We start from the raw sequence: 19784 nt of genomic DNA, 5'->3' as shown, positions 1-19784 counted from the left end.
GGTTTGTTTCGTTGTGGAAATAACAAACTAGGTGCTGGGCGAGGGTGTCACCTGACATTCAACTGTGGCCCGCCTTTCGCTTGTGCTGTTTGCGACCGGCGGCTTTGTTGTTGGGCTTTTTGGATGGCTGTTGCTGCTTCTTTTTCTTGTCGCTAGGGGGCTTGTTGGCGTGCGATCGAAGCCACTCGGGCACGTCCTGCTTGGCCTCCACCAACAGCTGCACCAAATCCGCTGCGCTGTCACCGTCCCTCTGCGTACGCAGGGCCAACACAAGCAACACGTCAGACGGTTGTGGTGATGGTCGTTGTTGTAGAGGACATGCATCGAACCTGGGGAAAGAAGAAGGCGACGGCGAGGCCGGCATGGCCTGCACGACCCGTCCGCCCGATACGATGGACGTAGTCCTCGATTGTCATCGGCATGTCAAAGTTGATGACCTGTTCATCCAAGGGGGTTTGTGCAGTGAGCCGATGTAGCAGGTGAGTTTGGGCATATATGAATGGAATGCGCTGGCTGGGCGTACTTTGGTGACGTTTTCAATGTCGAGTCCTCGCGCAGCCACCGACGTGCCGACCAACACTTGCGCCTTGCCCATACGGAAACTATGTATGCGTCGCGTGCAAATGGTCATGTCACATGCGTGTGTTTCTGTCTATTGCAGGGGTGAGGGCCGCTCAAACCTTTTGATGGCCAAATCGCGATCGCGCTGCTCCAAGTCGCCGTGAATCATGGTTGCAGTGATTCCTTGACTCTGCAACGATCATCACCACTGTCATTAATTGATGCTCTTGCGGGGAAGTGAGGGAGCAGCTAGCGTAGCAATACCGTCAAGTATTCATGCACCCTGCGCGTTCCTTTCTTCTTTTCCACAAACACTGCACGGACCGGTCACTGTGCATTAGCAAGCAAGTTGACGACTGGCTCATCGGCATATTCACACCGGTGGACAAAAGCATCATACCGAGCACTCGATCGGTTTCTTTGAGCCCCTGCAGCTCTCGCTTGAGCATGCCCCACTTGTAGTCCTCGTTCTTGACCAATAGAATCACCTGCCAATGATCATCCCCCCCCGTAAGGTCAGCGTTGATGAGGCAGACCGACACTGGCGAGTGGGCGCACCTGTTTGATGGCTTCGGTGGTGGACCCGGCACGACCAACGGTCACAGTGGCGTAGTCCTTCTTCAAGAAATCCGTGGCCAGTTGGCTATGGGCGGCACATACAACACGTACGGCGATGAGTTGTTGGAATTCTGAGAATTCCACGGTGGGGCGACTCGAAAGGGTGCGTATACGTACATGATGCCCTTTGGGAATGTCGCGGAGAACAGAAGCGTCTGCCTCTCCGTGGGCATGTCCCGCTTCTCCACCAGGTTGCGCATCTGTGGCTCGAAGCCCATGTCAAGCATCCTGTCCGCTTCGTCGAGCACCAGATAGCACACCAGGCGCAGCGAGATCTTGTCCCGCTCCACCATGTCCCTGAGTCGTCCTGGGCGCGGAGTAACATTATCATGATCGATAAGTAGGCAAAGACGCCAAAGATGTGTCAAATTCAGGAAGGCCTACCAGGAGTGGCAACCAGGATGTCGGATCCGTTTTTCTCGAGAAGGCGGGCTTGGGCGACGTAGGACGTTCCGCCGTAGACAACCGATGTCTTGAGTGGCGTTGATTCCGTGAACTGGGGTGTTATGAGGATTGAGTACTGGTTCAGCCACGCACGCACGCGGAGGACAATGACAAGGGGCATTACCTTGAGCGCCTCCTGATAGATCTGGACAGCAAGCTCGCGCGTGGGCGCAAGGATGATCACCAGCGGATAGGCTCGGAAGGTGTGCCGCCAGCCCACGCCGGCAGCTTCGCCCTTGCGCTTGTCCTCGCTCAACAGGGAAGCTATGATGGGCAACAGGAACGCTGCAGTCTTGCCACTTCCTGCATTAATGAAGGTGCAAGTCGTGCGCGCACATGTGTGTACGTGTCGTTGGTCGTTGGTCGTTGGTCGTTGGTCGTTGGTCGTTGGTCGTTGGTCGTTGGTCGTTGGTCGTTGGTCGTTGGTCGTTGGTCGTTGGTCGTTGGTCGTTGGTCGTTGGTCGTTGGTCGTTGGTCGTTGGTCGTTGGTCGTTGGTCGTTGGTCGTTGGTCGTTGGTCGTTGGTCGTGTCATGTCGTGTCATGTATGTGATCAGTTCCTGGTCTTCTTAGCCGGTCTTAGTGAGCCCAGGGGTGAAGGGGTGTACCGGTCCGGGCGCAGCCCATGAGGTCTCGGCCCTGCAACAGGATGGGGATGGCGTGCCTCTGCACGGCCGTGGGCTTGGTATATCCGCTCTTGGTGATGTTGTTCATCAGCACTCTGAAACGAAACACGTGTAAACAAAAAAATGTTAACGAACAGTTGAACGACACGACACACGACACGCGTAGCACACGGTGCGTAGGCAACCTGGCGGTCGCACACACACAAAGAGAGGAAGCAGCAACTTTTACCCGTCTTTGACCTGCAGTGGCTTGCAGCTGGCAAAGGCCTCGAGCGGCGGAAGGTTGGCGCCCACCACCTCCACCGGCACGTTCTCATCTTCCTTGTACTCTTCTTCTTCGACCGCTGCCGCAGGAGTGTCAACCACAATATCCTCGCCCGTGGCCGCTCCATCGTTGTCCTCGCCCTCTTGGCCCTGGCGTTTCAGAGTTCAGCATCGTTGGCATCTCAAAAAATCAACAATCGCAATTAAATTATGATTGAGATGAAAACGCTACCGTGGCTGCTGGTTGAGTCGCCTGTGGTGCAGTTGCAGCTGCGGTCGTGCGCTGCCGCTTGCCCCTCTGTGCTTGGTTGTGTGAATCGGAGGAGGATGAAGATGGCTTTTGTGGTACGGAGGAGCTTGTGCCTTCGTTTCGCTTGCGCTTGGCCCCGGCTGCCGGTGCGGCGTCGGCGGCCTTGGTGGGCAAGCCTTCTCCCGCGCCCTGGTTCGTGGCACCCTTGCTCACATCTACAGATTTTTCATCTTGCTGTTCCGGGGGTGCCGCCTGCGCACTGCTTGCTTTGCTGCCTCCGTGCTTCCTCTTCCTCTTCCTCTTTACCGTGACGGCTGCGGCATCGTGAGCCTCACCTCCATTCACAATCTTCTCCACCTTGCCGGTGTTCATCGTGTAGCGGCGCAGTGTTGTAAATAAATAGAAATAAATGACAAGAAAAAGAAAATGGTTTTATTTTATTTTTATTTTTTAATACAGTTGAAATAACCAATCAATCACTGGGCGAGGGCCTGCGCGATGGCGTACTCGCCCGAGTGCGAGATGGTGACCTTGATCGAGTTGACGCCCAGCACGGAGGCCACGGTGCTGGCGTGGCCGTGCAGGACCACTCTGGGCGCGCCCGACGGCCCGCGCAGGATCTCGATGTCGCGCAGCGCCGCGCCGCCGCCCTCCCACAGCTCGCGCGACCGCTCGTTGTCGTCGCACGACGAGATGGCCTTTACGACGGCCTCCTTGGCGGCCCAGCGGCCGGCGAAGCTCGCTGCCGGGTCGCCGGTCGACCGGCAATAGTTGACCTCCTCGGGCGTGAAGTTGCGGCTGAGGAAGGTGGTGCTGGTGGAGATCGACACCTCGATCTCCGAGATCAGCTGCGTGTCGACGCCGATGCCGCGGTCGTTGGGCGCGCGCAGGCCCTCGCCCATCTCGCGCAGCGTGACCTCGAGGTTGGTCCGCGCCGACGACTTGATGCCGTTGCCGCCGCGCGGCGTCGCGCCACGGCCGCTCTTGGTCGGCGACGACGGCGCGCCGCTGGTGGTAGTGGTCTTCTGCGCGTACAGCTTCCGGCGGTCGGTCTGCGGGAACGACCACGACACACCATCGAACGTCGCTCGAGCCTACAAAATACAAAAATATACTTATTAGCTTTCCATCGAAACATTTAAATGCTGACGTCAGCAAGCCAGTGGGGGAGTGGGGGCGCACCTTCGGGTTGAGGTAGACCTTCTGCTCCTCGCCGTAGGTGTAGGGGGCGTGGTCCTTGACCATGACGAAAGACTTGCGCTGGGTGAGGGAGTCGTGCCAGTGGCGGTAGGCCAGGTTGTACCGCTTCTGGCGGCGCTGGGCGTAGGCGTCGAGCTCGTCGGGCGCGAGCTGGGCCAGCACGTAGTCCGGGTGGATGACCAGGATCTCGCCGCCGACCTGGCCGAAGCCGAAGCTCTTGAGCAGGCCGGCCTTGAAGCCGTAGGTGTGAAGCGACCGGTTGAGGAAGACGATGTGGTCGCAGGCCTCGAGCTCCTTGTCGATGTTGTCGGCGTTGCGGTTGCCCGGCACGATGCCGGTCATCATCGACTGCAGCAGGCCGTTGAGCATCCACGCGGCGGCGGCGCCCTTGGGGTGCCCGGTCAGGTACTTCTGGAAAATGCTTAGAATGCAGTTGCCCGTGGTGCGCCCGAGGTGCTCGAGCTGCTTCTGCAGCAGCTGCGACTCGTTGATGTCGTTGGCCGCCGTGCCGGTGCCGTGGAACGAGGCCACCTCGACGTCGTCGATGGTCAGGCCCCACACGGCCAGGCCGCCGGTCAGCGGCGAGATGTAGGGATCGTTGCGGTAGAACTCGTTGCCCCAGACCGCGAGCGCCATGGCCCGCTTGTGTCGGTGCTTGAGCTCGAGCGACTCGCGCTGCTCGGCCGCCATGGTCTTCTCCTGCTCGTCGGTGAGCCCGCCGCGCGCGGCCTGCTCCTTCATCCACGCGTCGAGGAACTCGCGCTCGGCGCTGTACCACTGGTCGATGCTGGCCAGCTCGGCCTCCAGGTGCCGCCGGCGGTAGTCGACGTCGAGTATGGGCGACGCCACGAGCGCGTTCTGCTGCCGGGCGGTCACCAGCAGGCCCTTGCCGGGCGCCGGCACGCTCCTCCCGTTCTTGTCCGTCGCCGTCGCCACGTGGCTCACGATACCATAGATCGGCACGCCCATCTGTCATGATCGGAGTTAAAAATGAGTGTGTGCGATGATGTGTGTGCGGTTGTGTGCGGTGAGCAAACCTTGATGGCGAGGTCGGCAGCCATGAGGATCTGGACGCCGGCGCCCTGGGACTCCATGAAGCCGCTGCGGGTGGAGGTGGCCGGGCGCGACATCTCGGCGGGCAGGCGGCCGGCCTCCGTCTCGGCTTCGGAGTTGGAGGTGGCCTTCATTGATGCGAAGCCGTAGGAGCCCTCCTCGCTGAAGTCGTCGTAGCCGCCGACCACCACGATCCGGGCCTTGCCGCTCTGGATCGTCTCCACGCCGATCTCGATCGAGCCCACCGCCGTAGCGCACGCGCCCACGGGCGTCTTGATCGGACCACTACGTGGTGTGCGGTGTGTGTGTTTGTTAAGCAAAGGCACGATTGATAGTGATAAGAAAGGTGGGTTACCTGGAAGAGAGCAGCAGCATGTTAACGTAGGCCGCGACGGTGTTGATGAACTGCTCCTGGAGCGCGTCGCCCTGCACGGGCTCCTCGAGGAGCACGGCCCTGTGCATGGCGCGCACGCTCTTCATACCTCCGAAGCCGCCGCCGATCGTGTTGCCCACCTGGGACACATGCACGTACTGCAAAAAGAAAAGGAGAAAAGAAAAGAAATTCGTTGAGTGCGTGTGCGGTGGTGTGTGCGGTGACGTGTGTGCGTGTGCGGACCTCGTAGAATTCGTAGGGGTCGGTGACGCCGGCAGAGACGAGGGCCTCGGCGGTGGAGACGAGCGTGTAGAGGGTGACCGGGTCGACCTGCTTGACGATGTCTTCGGGCAGGCCGAAGATGGTCGGGTCCCACGACGTGGGGATCTGGCCGGCCACGAAGCGGTCGAACTTGAGCGCCTTCGGAATGTAAAGCACGCCACCGCGCTTGATCAGCACCGAGAAGACGCCGTCCTTCTCGATGATCTCGACCGCCTCGCCGTGCTGGCGCTTGAAGGCCTGGGCCTCGGCCTCGGACGACACCTCGAGCGGTCCCATGTCCTCGTTGATCGCCACCTGGTGCAGGAACATCTTCTTGCTCGGCTCGTAGCCGCCAAACAGCGACGGCTCAATGATACGAATGCCCTGCAATCACCCACCACGTATGAGCATACTGTGCCGTGTGTCGTGTGTGTGTCGTGTGTCGTGTGTGTCGTGCGGTGCGTACGGTGTTTTCGAGGATGATCTTCTCGTAGCGGGCCTTGATTTCGTCGTCCTTGATGGGCTCGCCGGTCTTGGCGTCGACCCAGCCGGTGCGGCTGTCGTCGTTGTGGTAGCGGATTAGGCCCATCATCCAGGCCAGCTCGATGCAGCCCTCCATCGAGAACTCGCCGTAGGCCTCCATCTCCCACCGGGTGCGGGCCGAGCCGTAGGGACCCACCTCGCCGAAGCCGGTCACCACCACCACGCGCTCCATGTCGACCATGCCCTTGATGCGCTTGAGCTGCTCGAGGCGCTCCTTGGAGGGCAGCGACGGGAACTGGACGTTGATGTTGGCCCGCGGGCGGATCGAGTGGTTGCTCGTGGCTGCTGACACGGCCACGTTGTGGTTCTCCAGCTCCTTGTCCTGTTCGAGCAACACACACACACACACACACACGTGAGCCCCATGGGCGGAGAATGCATCAATTACGGGCGCATACCTTCTGAGTGTCGGCGTAGACGGCCTTGCGCACGGAGGCGTCCTCGTTCATCGAGGCGCGGAGGTTGTTGAGCACGGAGTCGAGCTCCTTGATCTTGAGCAGGCCGCCGCTCAGGTCAGCCAGAATCGGCTCCTTCTGGGCCTCGGCCACCATCCTGTCATGACCCATCCATGTGAGCGCGTGTGCGGTGGTGCGTGTGCGTGTGCGGTGGAATGATCGGTATGCAGTAGCGTACTTGGGGTGGAGCAGGCCGACGCAGTTGAAGCAGATCTCCTGGGTGGTGAAGGTGCGGACGCCCAGCTGCTCGATGCCGACGGCCAGCAGGTTGTTGCCCTTCATGAGGCCCGTGCCACGGGTCCAGCCGATCACGGCGCCGGCCAGCGACAGGTAGTTGGACCAGCCCTCGGACTTCCACTTGTTGAGCAGGGCCTCGAGGCCGAGCTTGCTCTCGGCGTAGAGGCCGTCGAACCCGAACACGCCGTGGTTGGGCGACAGCGGGAGCAGGACGTGGGCCGGCCGGGTGACGATCGAGCGCGACTCCTTCTTGTTCTTCACCGCGCCGATCAGGCGGATCGTGTTGGTCAGCATCAACCGGTGCGCCAGCTCCGACTTGGCATCGATCGCGCCAATGTCCTACACACCCACACGACACATTCGAATCAGCACCACCCACAACTACACGCATGCCTGGAATTCCTAAGAAGCAAGGAATTGGAATTGTCGGTGGAGGGTTCGCGTACGCGTCCGCCCTCGGGGATGGCAGCGAAGGGGATGATGTAGTCGATGTCGGCGCCCTCCTTGTCGTACACGTAGTCCACCAACGCCTGCACGTCCTGCTGCGATGACTGTGGTCGACAAATAAGAAGAACAAGTGGTGGGGTGAGTGCCACGTCAGCATTGACATTAAGCAAGACCTTGGCCGGGTGCTGGTGTGGTACCTGGTTGAAGGGCAGGATGACGAGTTGGGCGGTCTTGGTGCCGTGCTGGTCGAACAGCTGGTGGTAGAACGAGCTGCCCGACGACGAGAAGCGCGAGGTGGTGGCGTAGATCTTGGCGCCGCCGCGCAGCATGGCCTTGACGATCTCCAGGCCGATCGAGTCGCGGCCGCAGCCGGTGATGAGGATGGTCTTGTCGTGGAAGGTGACGCCCTTGGACGCCATCTCCCGCAGCACCGCCATGTACTTTTTCGTCGACTTCGGCTCGTACGTGCGGTGCGACGGGTCCTCGTCAGCTCGGCCCCTGTGCAGACAATTTTGTCAGATCGGGTGCGGTGTGTGTGTCGTGTGTGTGTGTGTGTGTGTGTTGGGTGTACCGTAGGAAGACGTAGGGCTGGATGGTCTTCTGGAGACGCTCCTCCTCTTCCTGCTTCTTCTTGCGGTTGTTCTCCTCGATGATCTTTTCCATGGAGGCGAGGATGGCCGGGTCCACCTTCTGCGTGCGCAGCTGCTCCAGGAGCAGCCCCATCTGGTCGCCGCTCGCGTTGGGCGCAGCAGCGGCCGCAGGCGAGGAGGTGGTGGTGGTCTGGTCGCCCTTCTCCATCTCGGCCACGTAGTCGGTCATGTCCTTCACGCCCGGGCGCGGCACCTCCTTGTACTGGATGAAGCCCTTGCAGTCCACCTCCAGCTTGGGCGCCATCGGGATCGAGAGCTGCGTACACACCAACACACGATCAGCACACGACCGCACACGCAACGCCGCACACAAGACACACACACACGCAGTTGCGTGGCCGCACCTCACGATAGAGCGGGTAGTTGTCCATTTCGCGCTGCAGGATCTCGCCCAGGATGTTGATGAAGCTGACGATCTCCGGGTGGCCGTCGTTGACGGCCTTGGTCTTGGCCCACACAGTCATGTCGAACGCGTTCGAGGTCGCCCTGTTCTTGATCCTGTAGAGCCGCTCCCTGATGTCGTTGTTCCAGCGCCTGCGTCGACCAACACACGACACACGACACACGACACACGACACACGACACACGACACACGACACACGACACACGACACACGACACACGACACACGACACACGACACACACGAAAGCGTGTGAGTGAGAACGCGCGGTCTGCGGGTCGTCAGTAGCTGAGCGTACCTCGTGCGGCCGCAGGCGTAGTCATAGTAGAGGACCAGGCAGTCCTGGCGGGTCCAGTTCCAGGCTGAGTCGTAGCGACGCTCCTTCTTGGCGTCGAAGATGGGCTTGATCCCATTGCCATACTCCTCGCCGTGCTCGTTGATCCTGTGCAATGTAAAGAATGTCAGCCAGTCCGGCCCAGTCATTTTTTAAATTCTGCGAGTGTTGTACGTACCAGAGGCTGAGCTCTTCGGCCTTCTCCTTGAGGAGCTGTTCGAAGAGCTTGACCTTGGCCTCCTTGTCGAGCGGGTTCTCGCTGAGGTACTTGTAGAAAGCCTTCATCTGGTCGCGCACCATGGCCTTGCCGCGCTCCTCGAGCTTGTCCAGCAGCGCCGAGTCGATCACCCGCGCGCCGCCCGCACCGCCATCGCCGCCCGCGCCACCCGCGCCGGCCGCGTCGAACAGCGCGATGCCCTTGGCCCGCGCGTAGTCGGCCACGACGCCGTCGAGCCACTTCTTGGCCTCGTCTTCGGTGGCCAGGCGCGCCTTGGGCTCGCCCGCGAGGCCGCGCAGGAGCACGCCCTCGACGCGGCCCTCGCCCAGCGCGTAGCGGCCGGCCAGATAGGCCTTGAGCGCCGACAGCGGGAAGCCGCCGGGCATCTTGCCGCTGACGAGCTTCGCCACCTGACCGTTGAGGAACGAGCCCAGCCGGTGCGAGCCGTCGGGGCCGTCGGCGAGCTTGGCCGCGAGCGCGCCCAGCTCCATTTCGGCGGCGCCCTCGGGCTCGCGCTCGAACTCCTTCTGCACGTCGCCCACGATCTCGTTCTGCAGCGCCGACTTGCCGCCGGTGAGCGACTTGACCGTGGCCGTGGCCGGAATGGTATCGACGTCCTTCTGCAGCTTGATCGAGAGCAGCGTAAGCAGCGACTCGAGCGCCGTCGGCTTTTCATCGACGACCGGCGCCGACGAGGCCGGCGGCGTGGGGAGCGACGGCGTCGGCGTAGGCGCGGTCACCGGCGCGGGCGTGGCCACCGGCGGCGGCGCCACGACGGACTCGACCGGTGTCGGCGCAGCAGCGGCGGTGGTAGCAGCAGCGGCGTCGGCCGGCGGGTCGTCGCGGTTGTAGTAGATGACGTCGCGGTCGCGGTTGTACCACAGGTTCTCGTGCTTGATGAGCGGCGAGTAGTTGCCCAGGGCGAGGGTGGTCTTGGCCATCTGTGAGAGCGTGGGCGCCGGGCCGACTTCGATCAGGCGCTCGACGCCGAACTGGGCGAAGATGACCTTCTGGGTCTCGATCCAGCGCACGGGCGAGGCGAACTGGTAGGCCAGCAGCTCAACCAGGATGTGGAAGGCCAGCTGCTGCGGCCGGCGGCGGTAGTCGTCGAACTGGGTCAGCACGTCGTCGAGCACCGGCGACTGGGTCTCGTCGCGCAGGGCCTGCACGTAGGCCCGGTCGAGCGAGAAGGGCACGGCGGTCACGTTTGGAATGTAACGACCGACAAGAATGCTCGGGTTGAGCTGCTGCGGGGTCATGCGCTGCAGCAGGATCTGTCGGAATGCGGGCACGCCGTCCTTGAGGAATTTGGAGTGGAATGGCACGTCGATGCCCGGCAGCGGAATGGTGGCCACGCCGCGCTTGAGCACGATGCGGCGCGTCAGCGGGTCGCGCACATTCTCCTCGGTCTCCTTCATGGCGGCCTCGATCAGGAATTCGACCGACGCGCGGTCGATCTTGGCCGCCTTTCCGTGCTTCTTGAGCAGCTGGTGGACCTCGTCGATCACCATGCCCAGGATGTTGAGGTTGCCGTTCTCGCCGGCCACCACGTACTGGTAGTGCTCGACGTTGTAGTTCACCACCTGCAGCAGTTGGTCCTTGTTCTTCTCGCAGATGATCGAAATGATCTGGTCCAGGTGGGCGTCGCGGAAGAGGTACGGGTGCACGCGCTGCGGGTTGACCGCCACCATCGAGTACTGCCCACGACACACACACACAAATTAGTGTTAAGCAAAAAACAAAACGTGGTGCGCGTGTGCGCGTGTGTGTATGTTGAACGTGTGCGTTGCGAGTTGTACCTGGGAGTGGCCGTCCTTGTCGCGGATGACGGAGTTCTGCATGGTCATGCCGCGCAGGAAGACGATGTCGACGAGGCTCTCGATGGTGAGCACCTTGGCCACGGAGGCCAGCGCCGCGTACTCGCCCAGCGAGTGGCCCGCGAAGATGCAGTCGTCCGACGGGATGAGGCCGCGCTCGCGCATGTCCTCGAACGCCGCCAGCTCGACCAGCACCAGCGCCGGCTGCGAGAACTGCGTCGCGAAGAGCAGACCCTCCGGATGCTGCAGACGCGTGCGTGTGAGAAGAATGCATGGAATGCCACACGCCGCACACGCACACGCGCACGCAGAGATAACGAACCTTGAAGGTGTGCGACGACGAGGTGTCGGTGATGTCGCTGAAGAGCGGCTGCTCGCGGGTGCGGGTGACCCGCTGCGTCTTTGGGGTGGCCGGGGCTTCGCCCTCCTTGCCCGTCGCAGCGGGGATCTCCTCCTCGAACTCCTCCTGGACCTGGCAGGTGAGCTTCTGGTAGTTCTTCTTGATCTTACGGCCGCGGCTGCCGCCGAAGAAGATCGTGATCTCCTTGGGGTTCTCCTTGACCAGCTGCAGGATCGAGAAACCGTATTCCTCTTGGAAATATTTATCCTGTTTTTTTCAGTATTGCAAAATGAATTAGTAAATCAGTTTCAATTTCTAAAGAAGTAAAAAAACGAATAAATAAATACAGAACGAAAGAGAGAGAAAGAATGAAGACGAAGGAGGACGTACGGCGGCGTCCCAGATCTGCTTGGCGATGGGAGAGGAGGCGTAGAGGTCGAGGCCCATCCCGACCGACACGCTGCCCTGGCCCGTGAAGACGTAGCACGTCCGGGGTCCCTTCACGTCGGCCGTGCCCTTGAGCACCAGCTCGCCCTTCTCCGTATTGGTCTCAATCTCGACCAGCATCCTGCGCCCAACGGAAAACCAAAGAATTTAGAATATGCGTGTGTGTCGTGTGTCTTGCGGTGCGTGTCGTGCGCACACATACCTTCCGTTCTTCATGCCGATGTGGCGCACGGAGGTGAGGAGCTGGTCACGCGGCTTGACCATGCCGACGAACTCGGTGTGGAAGTCGACGACGCGCTCGGGCTTGTTCTTGGCCACGAACGATTCGATCACGCGGCGCGCGTTGGCCGATGTCCACATGCCGTGCGTGATCGTGTCGTGCGGCAGCTCGGCAAAGATCGAGAAGTACTTGTTGGTGTGGATCGGGTTCAAGTCGCCCGACGCCAGCGCGTAGGTGACGCTCTCCGGCGGCACCGGAATGCGGTCGGACACGTTGAGCAGCTGGTAGCCGCCGTTGTCGAAGAACACGGCGTGCTCGAGCGGCTTGCCGAAGCGCTGGACGAAGGCCCGCGGAACGTTGGCCTTCACGTCGGCCTTCTCGTAGGCGATGGTGGCCACCGTGTCCATCATCTCGCGCTCCAGCTCGTCGCCGCGCTCGAGCGAGGCCAGCGTGGGCACGAACGATGACGGCCCGCTCAGCTTGTAGACCACGCCGTCGACCTTGACCTGCAGCTGCTGCCGCACCTCCTTCGACTCTGCGTCGTCGGCTGCGAGCGGGTCGGAGTCCGGCGCGGCGGCGGGCTGGCTGCGCTCGAGCTCGAGCGACGTGAACTTGAACACCAGGCGCTCGCCCAGCCGCAGGTTTTGCTTGTCGGCCTCCGAGCGCCACTGGATCCAGGCCTTGGACTGGAGAATCGACAGCTCCTCCTTGGACTTGACCACCAGCGTGTAGGCGTCGCGGGTCTTCTCGAACGTCACTTCGTCCTGCGCGGCCTCAGTGGTCGCGGCCGGTGCGGGCTTGGCGTCGAGCACGTGGAGCTCGCTCCCGCGGAACAGGAACTCGCTGCGGACTTCGATCAGCGCTGCGCCGGCGCCGGTGTCGGGCTGCCGCTTCTTGAGCTGGCCGACGACGCCGATCTGGAGGCCGGAGACGGTCTTGCGCATCTTGGTGATCTCCATGCTGGTGACGACGGCGTCGCCCTCAGTGAAGGCCTGGGTGGAGTTTAGGTCCGAGAGCTTGCGGAAGCCGTTGTTGAGGTGGACGAGGTGCAGCAGGTTGCCGTCGATCTCCTTGAGGAAGAGGTACTTGATGAGCGACTCCCACGCGGCGACGATGGCAAAGTCGGTCGGCGCCTGGAGCAGCTTGCCGTCGTTGGCCAGCGTGCGGCCGATCGCGGCGCTGAAGAACTCGATCGCCTGCTTCTTGATCTCGAACACGTTGGCGAACGTCGCGGTGAGCGGCTCCTTGGCCGCGATCTCCTTCGACACCTCGTCGGCGTTGGAGAACCAGAGCTTGCCGTAGAATTCCTTCACCGAATCGTTGAAACCCTCCGTCACCTGCGAGATGGGCGCCGACGCTCGGTTGGCGTGGTACCTAGTAGATATGTACGCAATTAAGTATTCAATATATACGCGCAAATTCTATATGTTGCAGATGTAAAAGAAATATAACGAAATTCCATTGGAATGTGGGAGGTACCTATAGCGCAGGGTCAGGGGGATCATCTCCCAGCGCAGGGACGAGGCGGGCGACGAGGAGACGGGGATCGGGTGGTAGATGGTGACCGAGAAGCCGCGCTGGTCGTCGGCCCGCTTGATGCGGAGCACGGGCTTGTGCTTGAGGGGCGCGGCCACCAGGGCCGTCGAGCCGCCGTTGCCGCCCGCCTGGCCCTGGTCGAAGAGCGAGACCTCGACCACGTCCTCGTGCCACTGCTTCGACTGCGCGCGCACCTGGTAGCGCTGACCCACAGCCGGCTCGAGCAGGCGCAAGAACGGGTTGCTCACATATTTCTTGCCTGCATTGTTGTAATGTAACAATATCTATAAGTCTATAGACTTACGCATGAATAAATAGAGGAATATATGGTGCGTACCTTGGACGATGTGGGGCGAGGTGAGGAGAGCGCGCCACCAGGAGTTCTTGCCGGCCGACAGCCACTCGTACCAGATCGAGCTATCGGGCAGCAGGCTCTTCTCGCGCGGCAGCTGAATGTTGACCACCGTCGTCGTCGCGGCAGCGGCGGCCTCCTTGCCTTTACCATCGGCAGCAGCGGCGCCGCCGTTCTCCACCACCGACTCGACCTTGACGCTCACGCTGCGCTCGACGGCGGCAAAGCCGTTGAGCACACGCGCGGGCACGGGCGTCGACAGGTACTCGATGGTGGGAATTGACCGGGCGGCCTCGGGCTTGGCGGCCTTGAGCAGCGCGATCCACCCGTCGTGAATACCGTCGAGTATGTCGGCCACGGGCTCGTTGACCTTGGTGCAGAAACGGACGGCCATCGGCCCCTGGAGGATGACCACCCGCCCGACGTCGCGGTCCTGCACGGCGTCGAGGTCCTCCGACTGCCACAGCGAGTCCTTCTTGAACCAGAACTGGAGCTGGTCGTCGATCACCGGCACAAAGTTGACGGGCTTGCCCATGCGCCGCTTGCACAGCTGAACGAAGTAGTCGACGTCCTCGGTCGACAACAATTGGACCGCGGCGTCGGGGTAGGCCGCCTTGAACACCTTGTCGACCCACTCGAAGGGCTTCTGCTTGAGGAGCGCCGTCGGGGGCAGCACGCTGACGTACTTGGGCTTGAAGCCGTCGTTCTGCTGCTGCTCGGTGGTGGTGGGCTTGATGAACCGCTCCTCGGTGTGGCGCGAGAAGTCGAGCACGCGGTCGAAGAAGCCGCGGTCGATCCAGCGGCCCTCCCTGCCCTGCGCGGGCTGGATGTACATGAGCGACACCATCCTGTGCGCCACCTCGTAGTAGGTCATCTCCGCCAGATCCACCACCTTGCCGCTCTGTGTGTCCTTTGGATGTTAGCCAACGCAACGCGACACACACACACACCACACACACCACACACACCACACACACCACACACACCACACACACCACACACACGGAAGGGGGTGTGCGTACCAGGGTCTTGCCGAAGTAGACCTTCTGGAAGTCGGCGTTGAGGCGGTTGATGATGTACTGCTTCTTCTCGATGATCTTCTGGAGCATCTTCTCCTTGGGCAGCTGGAAGAACTGGTCGTCGAAGTCCTTCCACACCTCCAGACCTGCACCCCCGAACACCAATCGGGTGTGAGCCCCAAGAAGGCTCACTCGAAACCCAATCAGGAATCAAAGGCTAGGGCCGTACCCCTGGTGAGGACTTTGTGGATGGGCTCGCCCAGCTCGGACTTGACGGTGACGATGCCGCCGGCCGAGGTATGATAGGAATTCTCCCACTCCTCCTCGTTCTCGATGCCGGGTGTGTTGACCAGCAGCTGCTTGGCCTCGAGCGACGTGTTGGCCTCCTTGGCCACCATCACGCGGCTGGCGATGAGGATCGCGTCGTAGGGCATGGGCTGGTAGCCGAACTTGACCGACCACGAGCCTTTGTACAAAAAAACGAAAGCGAACAAGTTAGTAGGAGTTAAAACAAGGACAACCCGACGGGCGAGTTGCTTGTACCGTTGAGATAGGGCCACGAGTGTTCGGCGTCACCGAAGCCGCTGCCGCCGATGAGCACAATGTTCTTCTGGCTGCGGATGAGCGAATAGGTCTGGAGGATGGGCTCGTGGAAGTCCTCGAACGAGTGGTGGCCGCCGGCGCGGCCGCCGGTCCACTGCAGGAGGATGTTGGTGTCGGGGTGGGCCGCGGCGATCTGGCACACGAGCCGGATGGCCGCGATGGAGCCGGGCTTGAACGCGAGGTGCTTGATGTCGGCTCGGTGCATCGACTCAATAATCTCTGCGGACTTCTCGAGCGACGGCACGCCCGCCGCAACGCACACGCCCTCTATAGTAGCCATCGCACACACAATGAGACACAGTCCACAACACACACACACACCACGAGACATCGCACACGGCGTACCGATGGGATAGCCCTGCTTCCTGAGCTTGACGAGCAGAGGAAACTGGAGGTTCCACAGGCGCGGGTTGAGGTAGAGCAGGTTGAGGGTGATGCCGTGGCCCGCGTCCATGCTCTCCACCACCTGGTCGATCCGCTGGCGCACGATGTCCTCCGTGGGCAGACCGCCGCCGGCCAGCTCGCCGTGGTAGCCCGCGTTCAGGGTGGCGGCCACGATCTAATGATTAGAATATACGTTAGTCGGAGTTAAAAACACCGTGATTTTAGCTCCGGCGCTGGTGTGGAGCGTACCTGGTGGCTGGCCGTGGTGGGCGTCATGCCGGCCACCATGATCGGCGGCTTGCCCATGACGCGCGTGTATTTGGTGTCGACAAGAATCTTGCCGTCGGCCTTGCGCTGGACCAGCGACGGGCCGAACTCCGTCTCCCAGTCGAGCGCGAACGGGATCGCGTCGCTGCGCGAGTCGAACAGGACCGACTTGTCGGCCACCACCAGGTCCTCCTCGAACGGTTGGAACGCGCCGGCCATCACGAACTGCACGCCGGAGCCCTCCAGGTTCTTGGACGTGAACGACACCGCGCCCGACATCTTGCCCGGGCCAAAGTCGATTACGTGGGTGATGCCCTCGCGCCGACGCGAGATCTTCTCGGTGGCCCGGAGCCAGTTGACGTGCTCGGTGCACTGGAGGTCGATCAGCGCGTCGACCAAAGGATGGTCGTCGGCGCCCGCGCTGCTGCTACGGAGGTCGGCGCCGTCGAGCGTCGAGTAGAGGGGAATGGCCAGGTCCTTGCCCGTGATCGACCACAGGCGGCCGCCCTTCTCTCGCAGCCGCTTGACGTCGTCGCGCACCCACTGCACGGCGCCCTTGAGCAGCTGCGAGTGGAACGGGACCGAGACGGGCAGGTAGACCAGCCGGAACTCCTTCTTGCGCTTGGAGTGCGGCACGCGCGACTGGTCGACGTTGTCCTCCTTGCGGGTCTCCTTCTCGTTCAGCAGCACCGAGAGCGTGTGGAGCGACTCCGGGTGGCCCACGACCACCACCGCACGAGGGCCGTTCTGTAACACCACCCTTGTGAGCGACACACACACACCACACACACCACACACACACACACCACACACACCACACAGTACCTGCAGAGCGATCTCGAGCTGTCGGTTGGGCTCGTCGCTGAGCTTCTTGTTGATGATGTCGACATACTTCTGGACGACCTGGGGCAGGAGGTGGATCACCACCATCATGGGCGTGGGGTTGCGCGAGCCGTGGATCTTCTTGGACTCCTTGAGGATGTCGGTGCGCTGGGCCTCGATAAAGGAGGGGAAGGTGACGGCCTGCTGCAGGCGGACGCCGATCCAGAACAGGTACTGCACTGAGCTTACGATGTTCTCCACCAGCTCGTCCTCGGTCTTCGAGGCCGCGAACACCAGCGCCGTCAGAATGCCCTGCGAGTGGCCTGTAACACACCGAACCGTCAGCGCCAACCGCACGACACGCACGAAACAACACACGAGACAGAGAGAATGCGTACCGGTGACGCCCTTGAAATGAGAGACGACCTCAGCGGGGCTGAGATTCCAGGTCTTGATGCAGATGAGGTAGTTGATGAGGGCCGTGAGGCCGATCATCGGGTAGGAGATCGGGGCCGACGAGAGGTAGGTGGCCGGCGGCACCACCGCAGCGTCGCCGTCGTCGTCGGTGATCCACTCGAGCACGTTGAGGCCGTGGGCGAACAGCTCGTTGTAGCCCTTCACGCCACTGTCGCTGCCGGTGTCCTCCTCGCCCTCGAGAAGGTGTGTGGCCTGCTTCTGAAGCGCGGCGATGGCGCGCTCGATGGTCGGTCGCACGTCGACGTAGACGCGGTAGTTGGTCCGCAGCTCCTGGAGCCAGTTGACGCCCTGGCCGCCGAACAGCGCGAAGAGGCCGACGGCGCGCCGCTTGGCCATCTCAAAGAGGCCGCTCGTGACGCCGATGACCGGCTGGGCGACGTCACTTGCGTGGCCCATCTGCTTCAGCTCGGCCAGGACCGCAGTGTAGCACTGAATGATTTTGTGAATCTCCGCAGGCGTCTCGTCGTTCCTGTGTGTGGTGTGTGTGTGTGTGTGTGAAACGCGGCAAAAATGAGCATCACGACTGCATGAATGTGGACGTGGTCGTGATTGCGTACTTGTGCAGCTCGGCGAGGACGGCGTGAATGTTGTTGCCGTTGAAGGCGGACACGAACTCGGCGAACGCGATGCGGAGAAGGTAGGCGCGCGATGCCGGGGAAAGCGACTGCGAGTCCTGCGCGCCGGCAGTACTGTGTGTCGTGTCGTGTGCGTGTTGGGGTGAGCTCGAGTATGGCGCCACGCCGGGCGCTGCATACTTTTGGGGGCGGAGGCGTACTTGGGTTTGGTTTGGTGGATGGCGAGGAGGAAGAGCGACCAGATGCGGATTTCGTGGGCGTGGAAGGTCTCGCCTTCGCGCTCCACGTCGTCGGGCTGGGCGCGAGCCCAGAGGGACTGCACCACCGACATCAGCTCGATGGGCACCCACACCTGCAGCTTGGACGACAGCTTCACCGGAACCTAAGGGCCGATGGATCGCATCGTTGGAAAGAGCAACCATTAAAGTCAGGTGTCGAAAAAAGAACTACAATGACCAAATGAAAAAATAAAAATAAAAATTTATTATAAATATTATATTTTTCGGAGTGTTGTCGCGCGGAGAGTTTCTTTCACAAGGCAGAGTTGAAGAAACACTCCGGGGAGAAAGGCTCCGGACAAAGAGGAAGGGATGGATGGTGGGCGTACTTTTTCGGGGCTCTGTTGCTTCTGCTTGGCGGCAGAGCGTTCGGCGGTTCGCTGCTTCTTCCAGTCGTCGAAGGCCTCTTCGGAGACCATCTCCTTTCTGTCGAGGACCGTCCAGTTCTCATCTTCGGCTGCAAAAGAGGAAAAAGGAGGAAGAGAGAGACCCGGGTACAGTATGAGTCCCCCTTCCCTTTCTTCGTCCTCGCTTATCCCTTCCCCCCTCTCGGCCAAAAGAACGAACGCGAAGGCCCATAAAATGGCCGTGTGAGCGTGCAAGTGTTCGTACTTGTGAGAGACAACTTTCGGGGCCGAGAGGAGGCGGCGGTCAACTGCTGCGTGCGTTCCATCTCTTCCTGAAGTTCGTCTTCGGCGGTCTGGTGGTGGTGTGGCTCTTGTCCCTCTTGCTGCTTCGCGGTGGCGGCAGCGACGGCTGGGTGTTGTTGATGGAGTCTGCTCTCTGCGGAGGAGGAGTTGAAAATGGACTGCGGATTCGACATGACGTCGGGTTTGGTTTGATCGGCGGAGATCGACTTGTCAAGCAAGACTTGGCTTCGACGGGTGCGGTCAGGCGGGAACGAAGTGAAAAGCGAGCGAAGGCTCTACGGAAGGATGAAGAAGATGAAGAACGCGACTGTCGACTTTGCACGCTTGCGCCGGTGAGAGCGAGCGAGCGAGCGAGTGCAGAGGTGTGGTAGAGTGGTGTGTGGCTTGCACGCCGAGACGGAGAACAACAACGAAGACGGCGAAGAAGAAGAGAAGGAACACGGCCCGCCGGAGAAGCGAGGGGGGGGCTGAGCGGGAAGGCCCAGCGGGACGTGGCACACCACACGCACGCGCCCGCCCAAAGCGGGAGGCGCAGTCGATCGGCAGTGCCCGCGAGTGGGTGGGTCCAGAAATTTCCAAGGCCTCGGCCCAGTCCCATGAGCCCATGTGGGGAGCGGAGGGAAGCGAAGAGGGCGGGAGCGCAGTGGGAAAAATCCGGACACGAAAAAACAAAAAAAACAAAAAATGATGGTCGAGCGAGCCCAAGGAGATGGGAAAAAGTGGGAGGAGTAGAGGAGGTCAACAGCTTACGTACAGGCAAGGGCCAAAGGGCAAAGAAACCAGAAGAAGATCGATATCGCCTGAGTGAGGTCAAAAGAGCGTTTATAGTAGTGCGTCCACGATACAGTGGGAGAGGAACCCGGGAGGGTGCGTAGAGCCGAGGAAGAGAGGAGAGGAGAGGGAGAGTGCGCCACAAGCGCCAACACCATCCATAACGCATCGAGGCACACCGAGACAAAGAAGAAACGAGCCCGTTTTGAAGAGAACCGGCCGACAACGGGGAAGCGCCAGGTTCCCCTGAGCTCCCTGTGGGCCTTTATTCTCCAGCTCCGTACTTGCGGGAGA

The 19784-nt window shown here is 61.3% G+C and overlaps 2 protein-coding genes across 2 annotated transcripts; both read right to left on the bottom strand.

Annotated features, from left to right (window-relative positions):
* Positions 1-58: 58 nt before the first annotated feature.
* On the bottom strand, positions 59-3133 carry ACA1_069700 (DEAD/DEAH box helicase domain containing protein; the record flags this gene model as incomplete). Its single annotated transcript, XM_004352861.1, has 13 exons — positions 59-250; positions 330-437; positions 524-602; positions 681-751; positions 844-875; positions 962-1049; positions 1120-1204; positions 1297-1486; positions 1564-1675; positions 1748-1926; positions 2230-2342; positions 2477-2661; positions 2861-3133. The coding sequence occupies 13 exons, from the start codon at positions 3131-3133 to the stop codon at positions 59-61; spliced, it is 1707 nt and encodes a 568-aa protein (XP_004352913.1).
* Positions 3134-3237: 104 nt separating this feature from the next.
* ACA1_069690 (fattyacid synthase complex protein) lies at positions 3238-18742 on the bottom strand (the record flags this gene model as incomplete). The annotated part of the gene is given in 32 exon segments (XM_004352860.1): positions 3238-3813; positions 3944-4930; positions 4999-5299; positions 5370-5545; positions 5631-6032; positions 6115-6513; positions 6590-6743; positions 6825-7222; positions 7330-7434; positions 7528-7828; positions 7902-8236; positions 8325-8514; positions 8680-8823; positions 8894-10629; positions 10732-10992; positions 11072-11356; positions 11480-11657; positions 11739-13130; positions 13236-13474; positions 13487-13551; positions 13630-14545; positions 14667-14809; positions 14893-15129; positions 15207-15533; positions 15612-15825; positions 15900-16664; positions 16743-17062; positions 17138-17685; positions 17774-17905; positions 17992-18173; positions 18399-18526; positions 18682-18742. The coding sequence occupies 32 exon segments, from the start codon at positions 18740-18742 to the stop codon at positions 3238-3240; spliced, it is 12597 nt and encodes a 4198-aa protein (XP_004352912.1).
* Positions 18743-19784: the final 1042 nt, after the last annotated feature.

This window comes from Acanthamoeba castellanii (genome assembly GCF_000313135.1).
Source record: "Acanthamoeba castellanii str. Neff unplaced genomic scaffold scf7180000084603, whole genome shotgun sequence".
In the NCBI taxonomy this organism is placed as follows: Eukaryota; Discosea; order Longamoebia; family Acanthamoebidae; genus Acanthamoeba; species Acanthamoeba castellanii.
The sequence above is the reverse complement of the archived record's forward strand: the minus strand, read 5'-3'. Positions and strand labels throughout refer to the sequence as shown.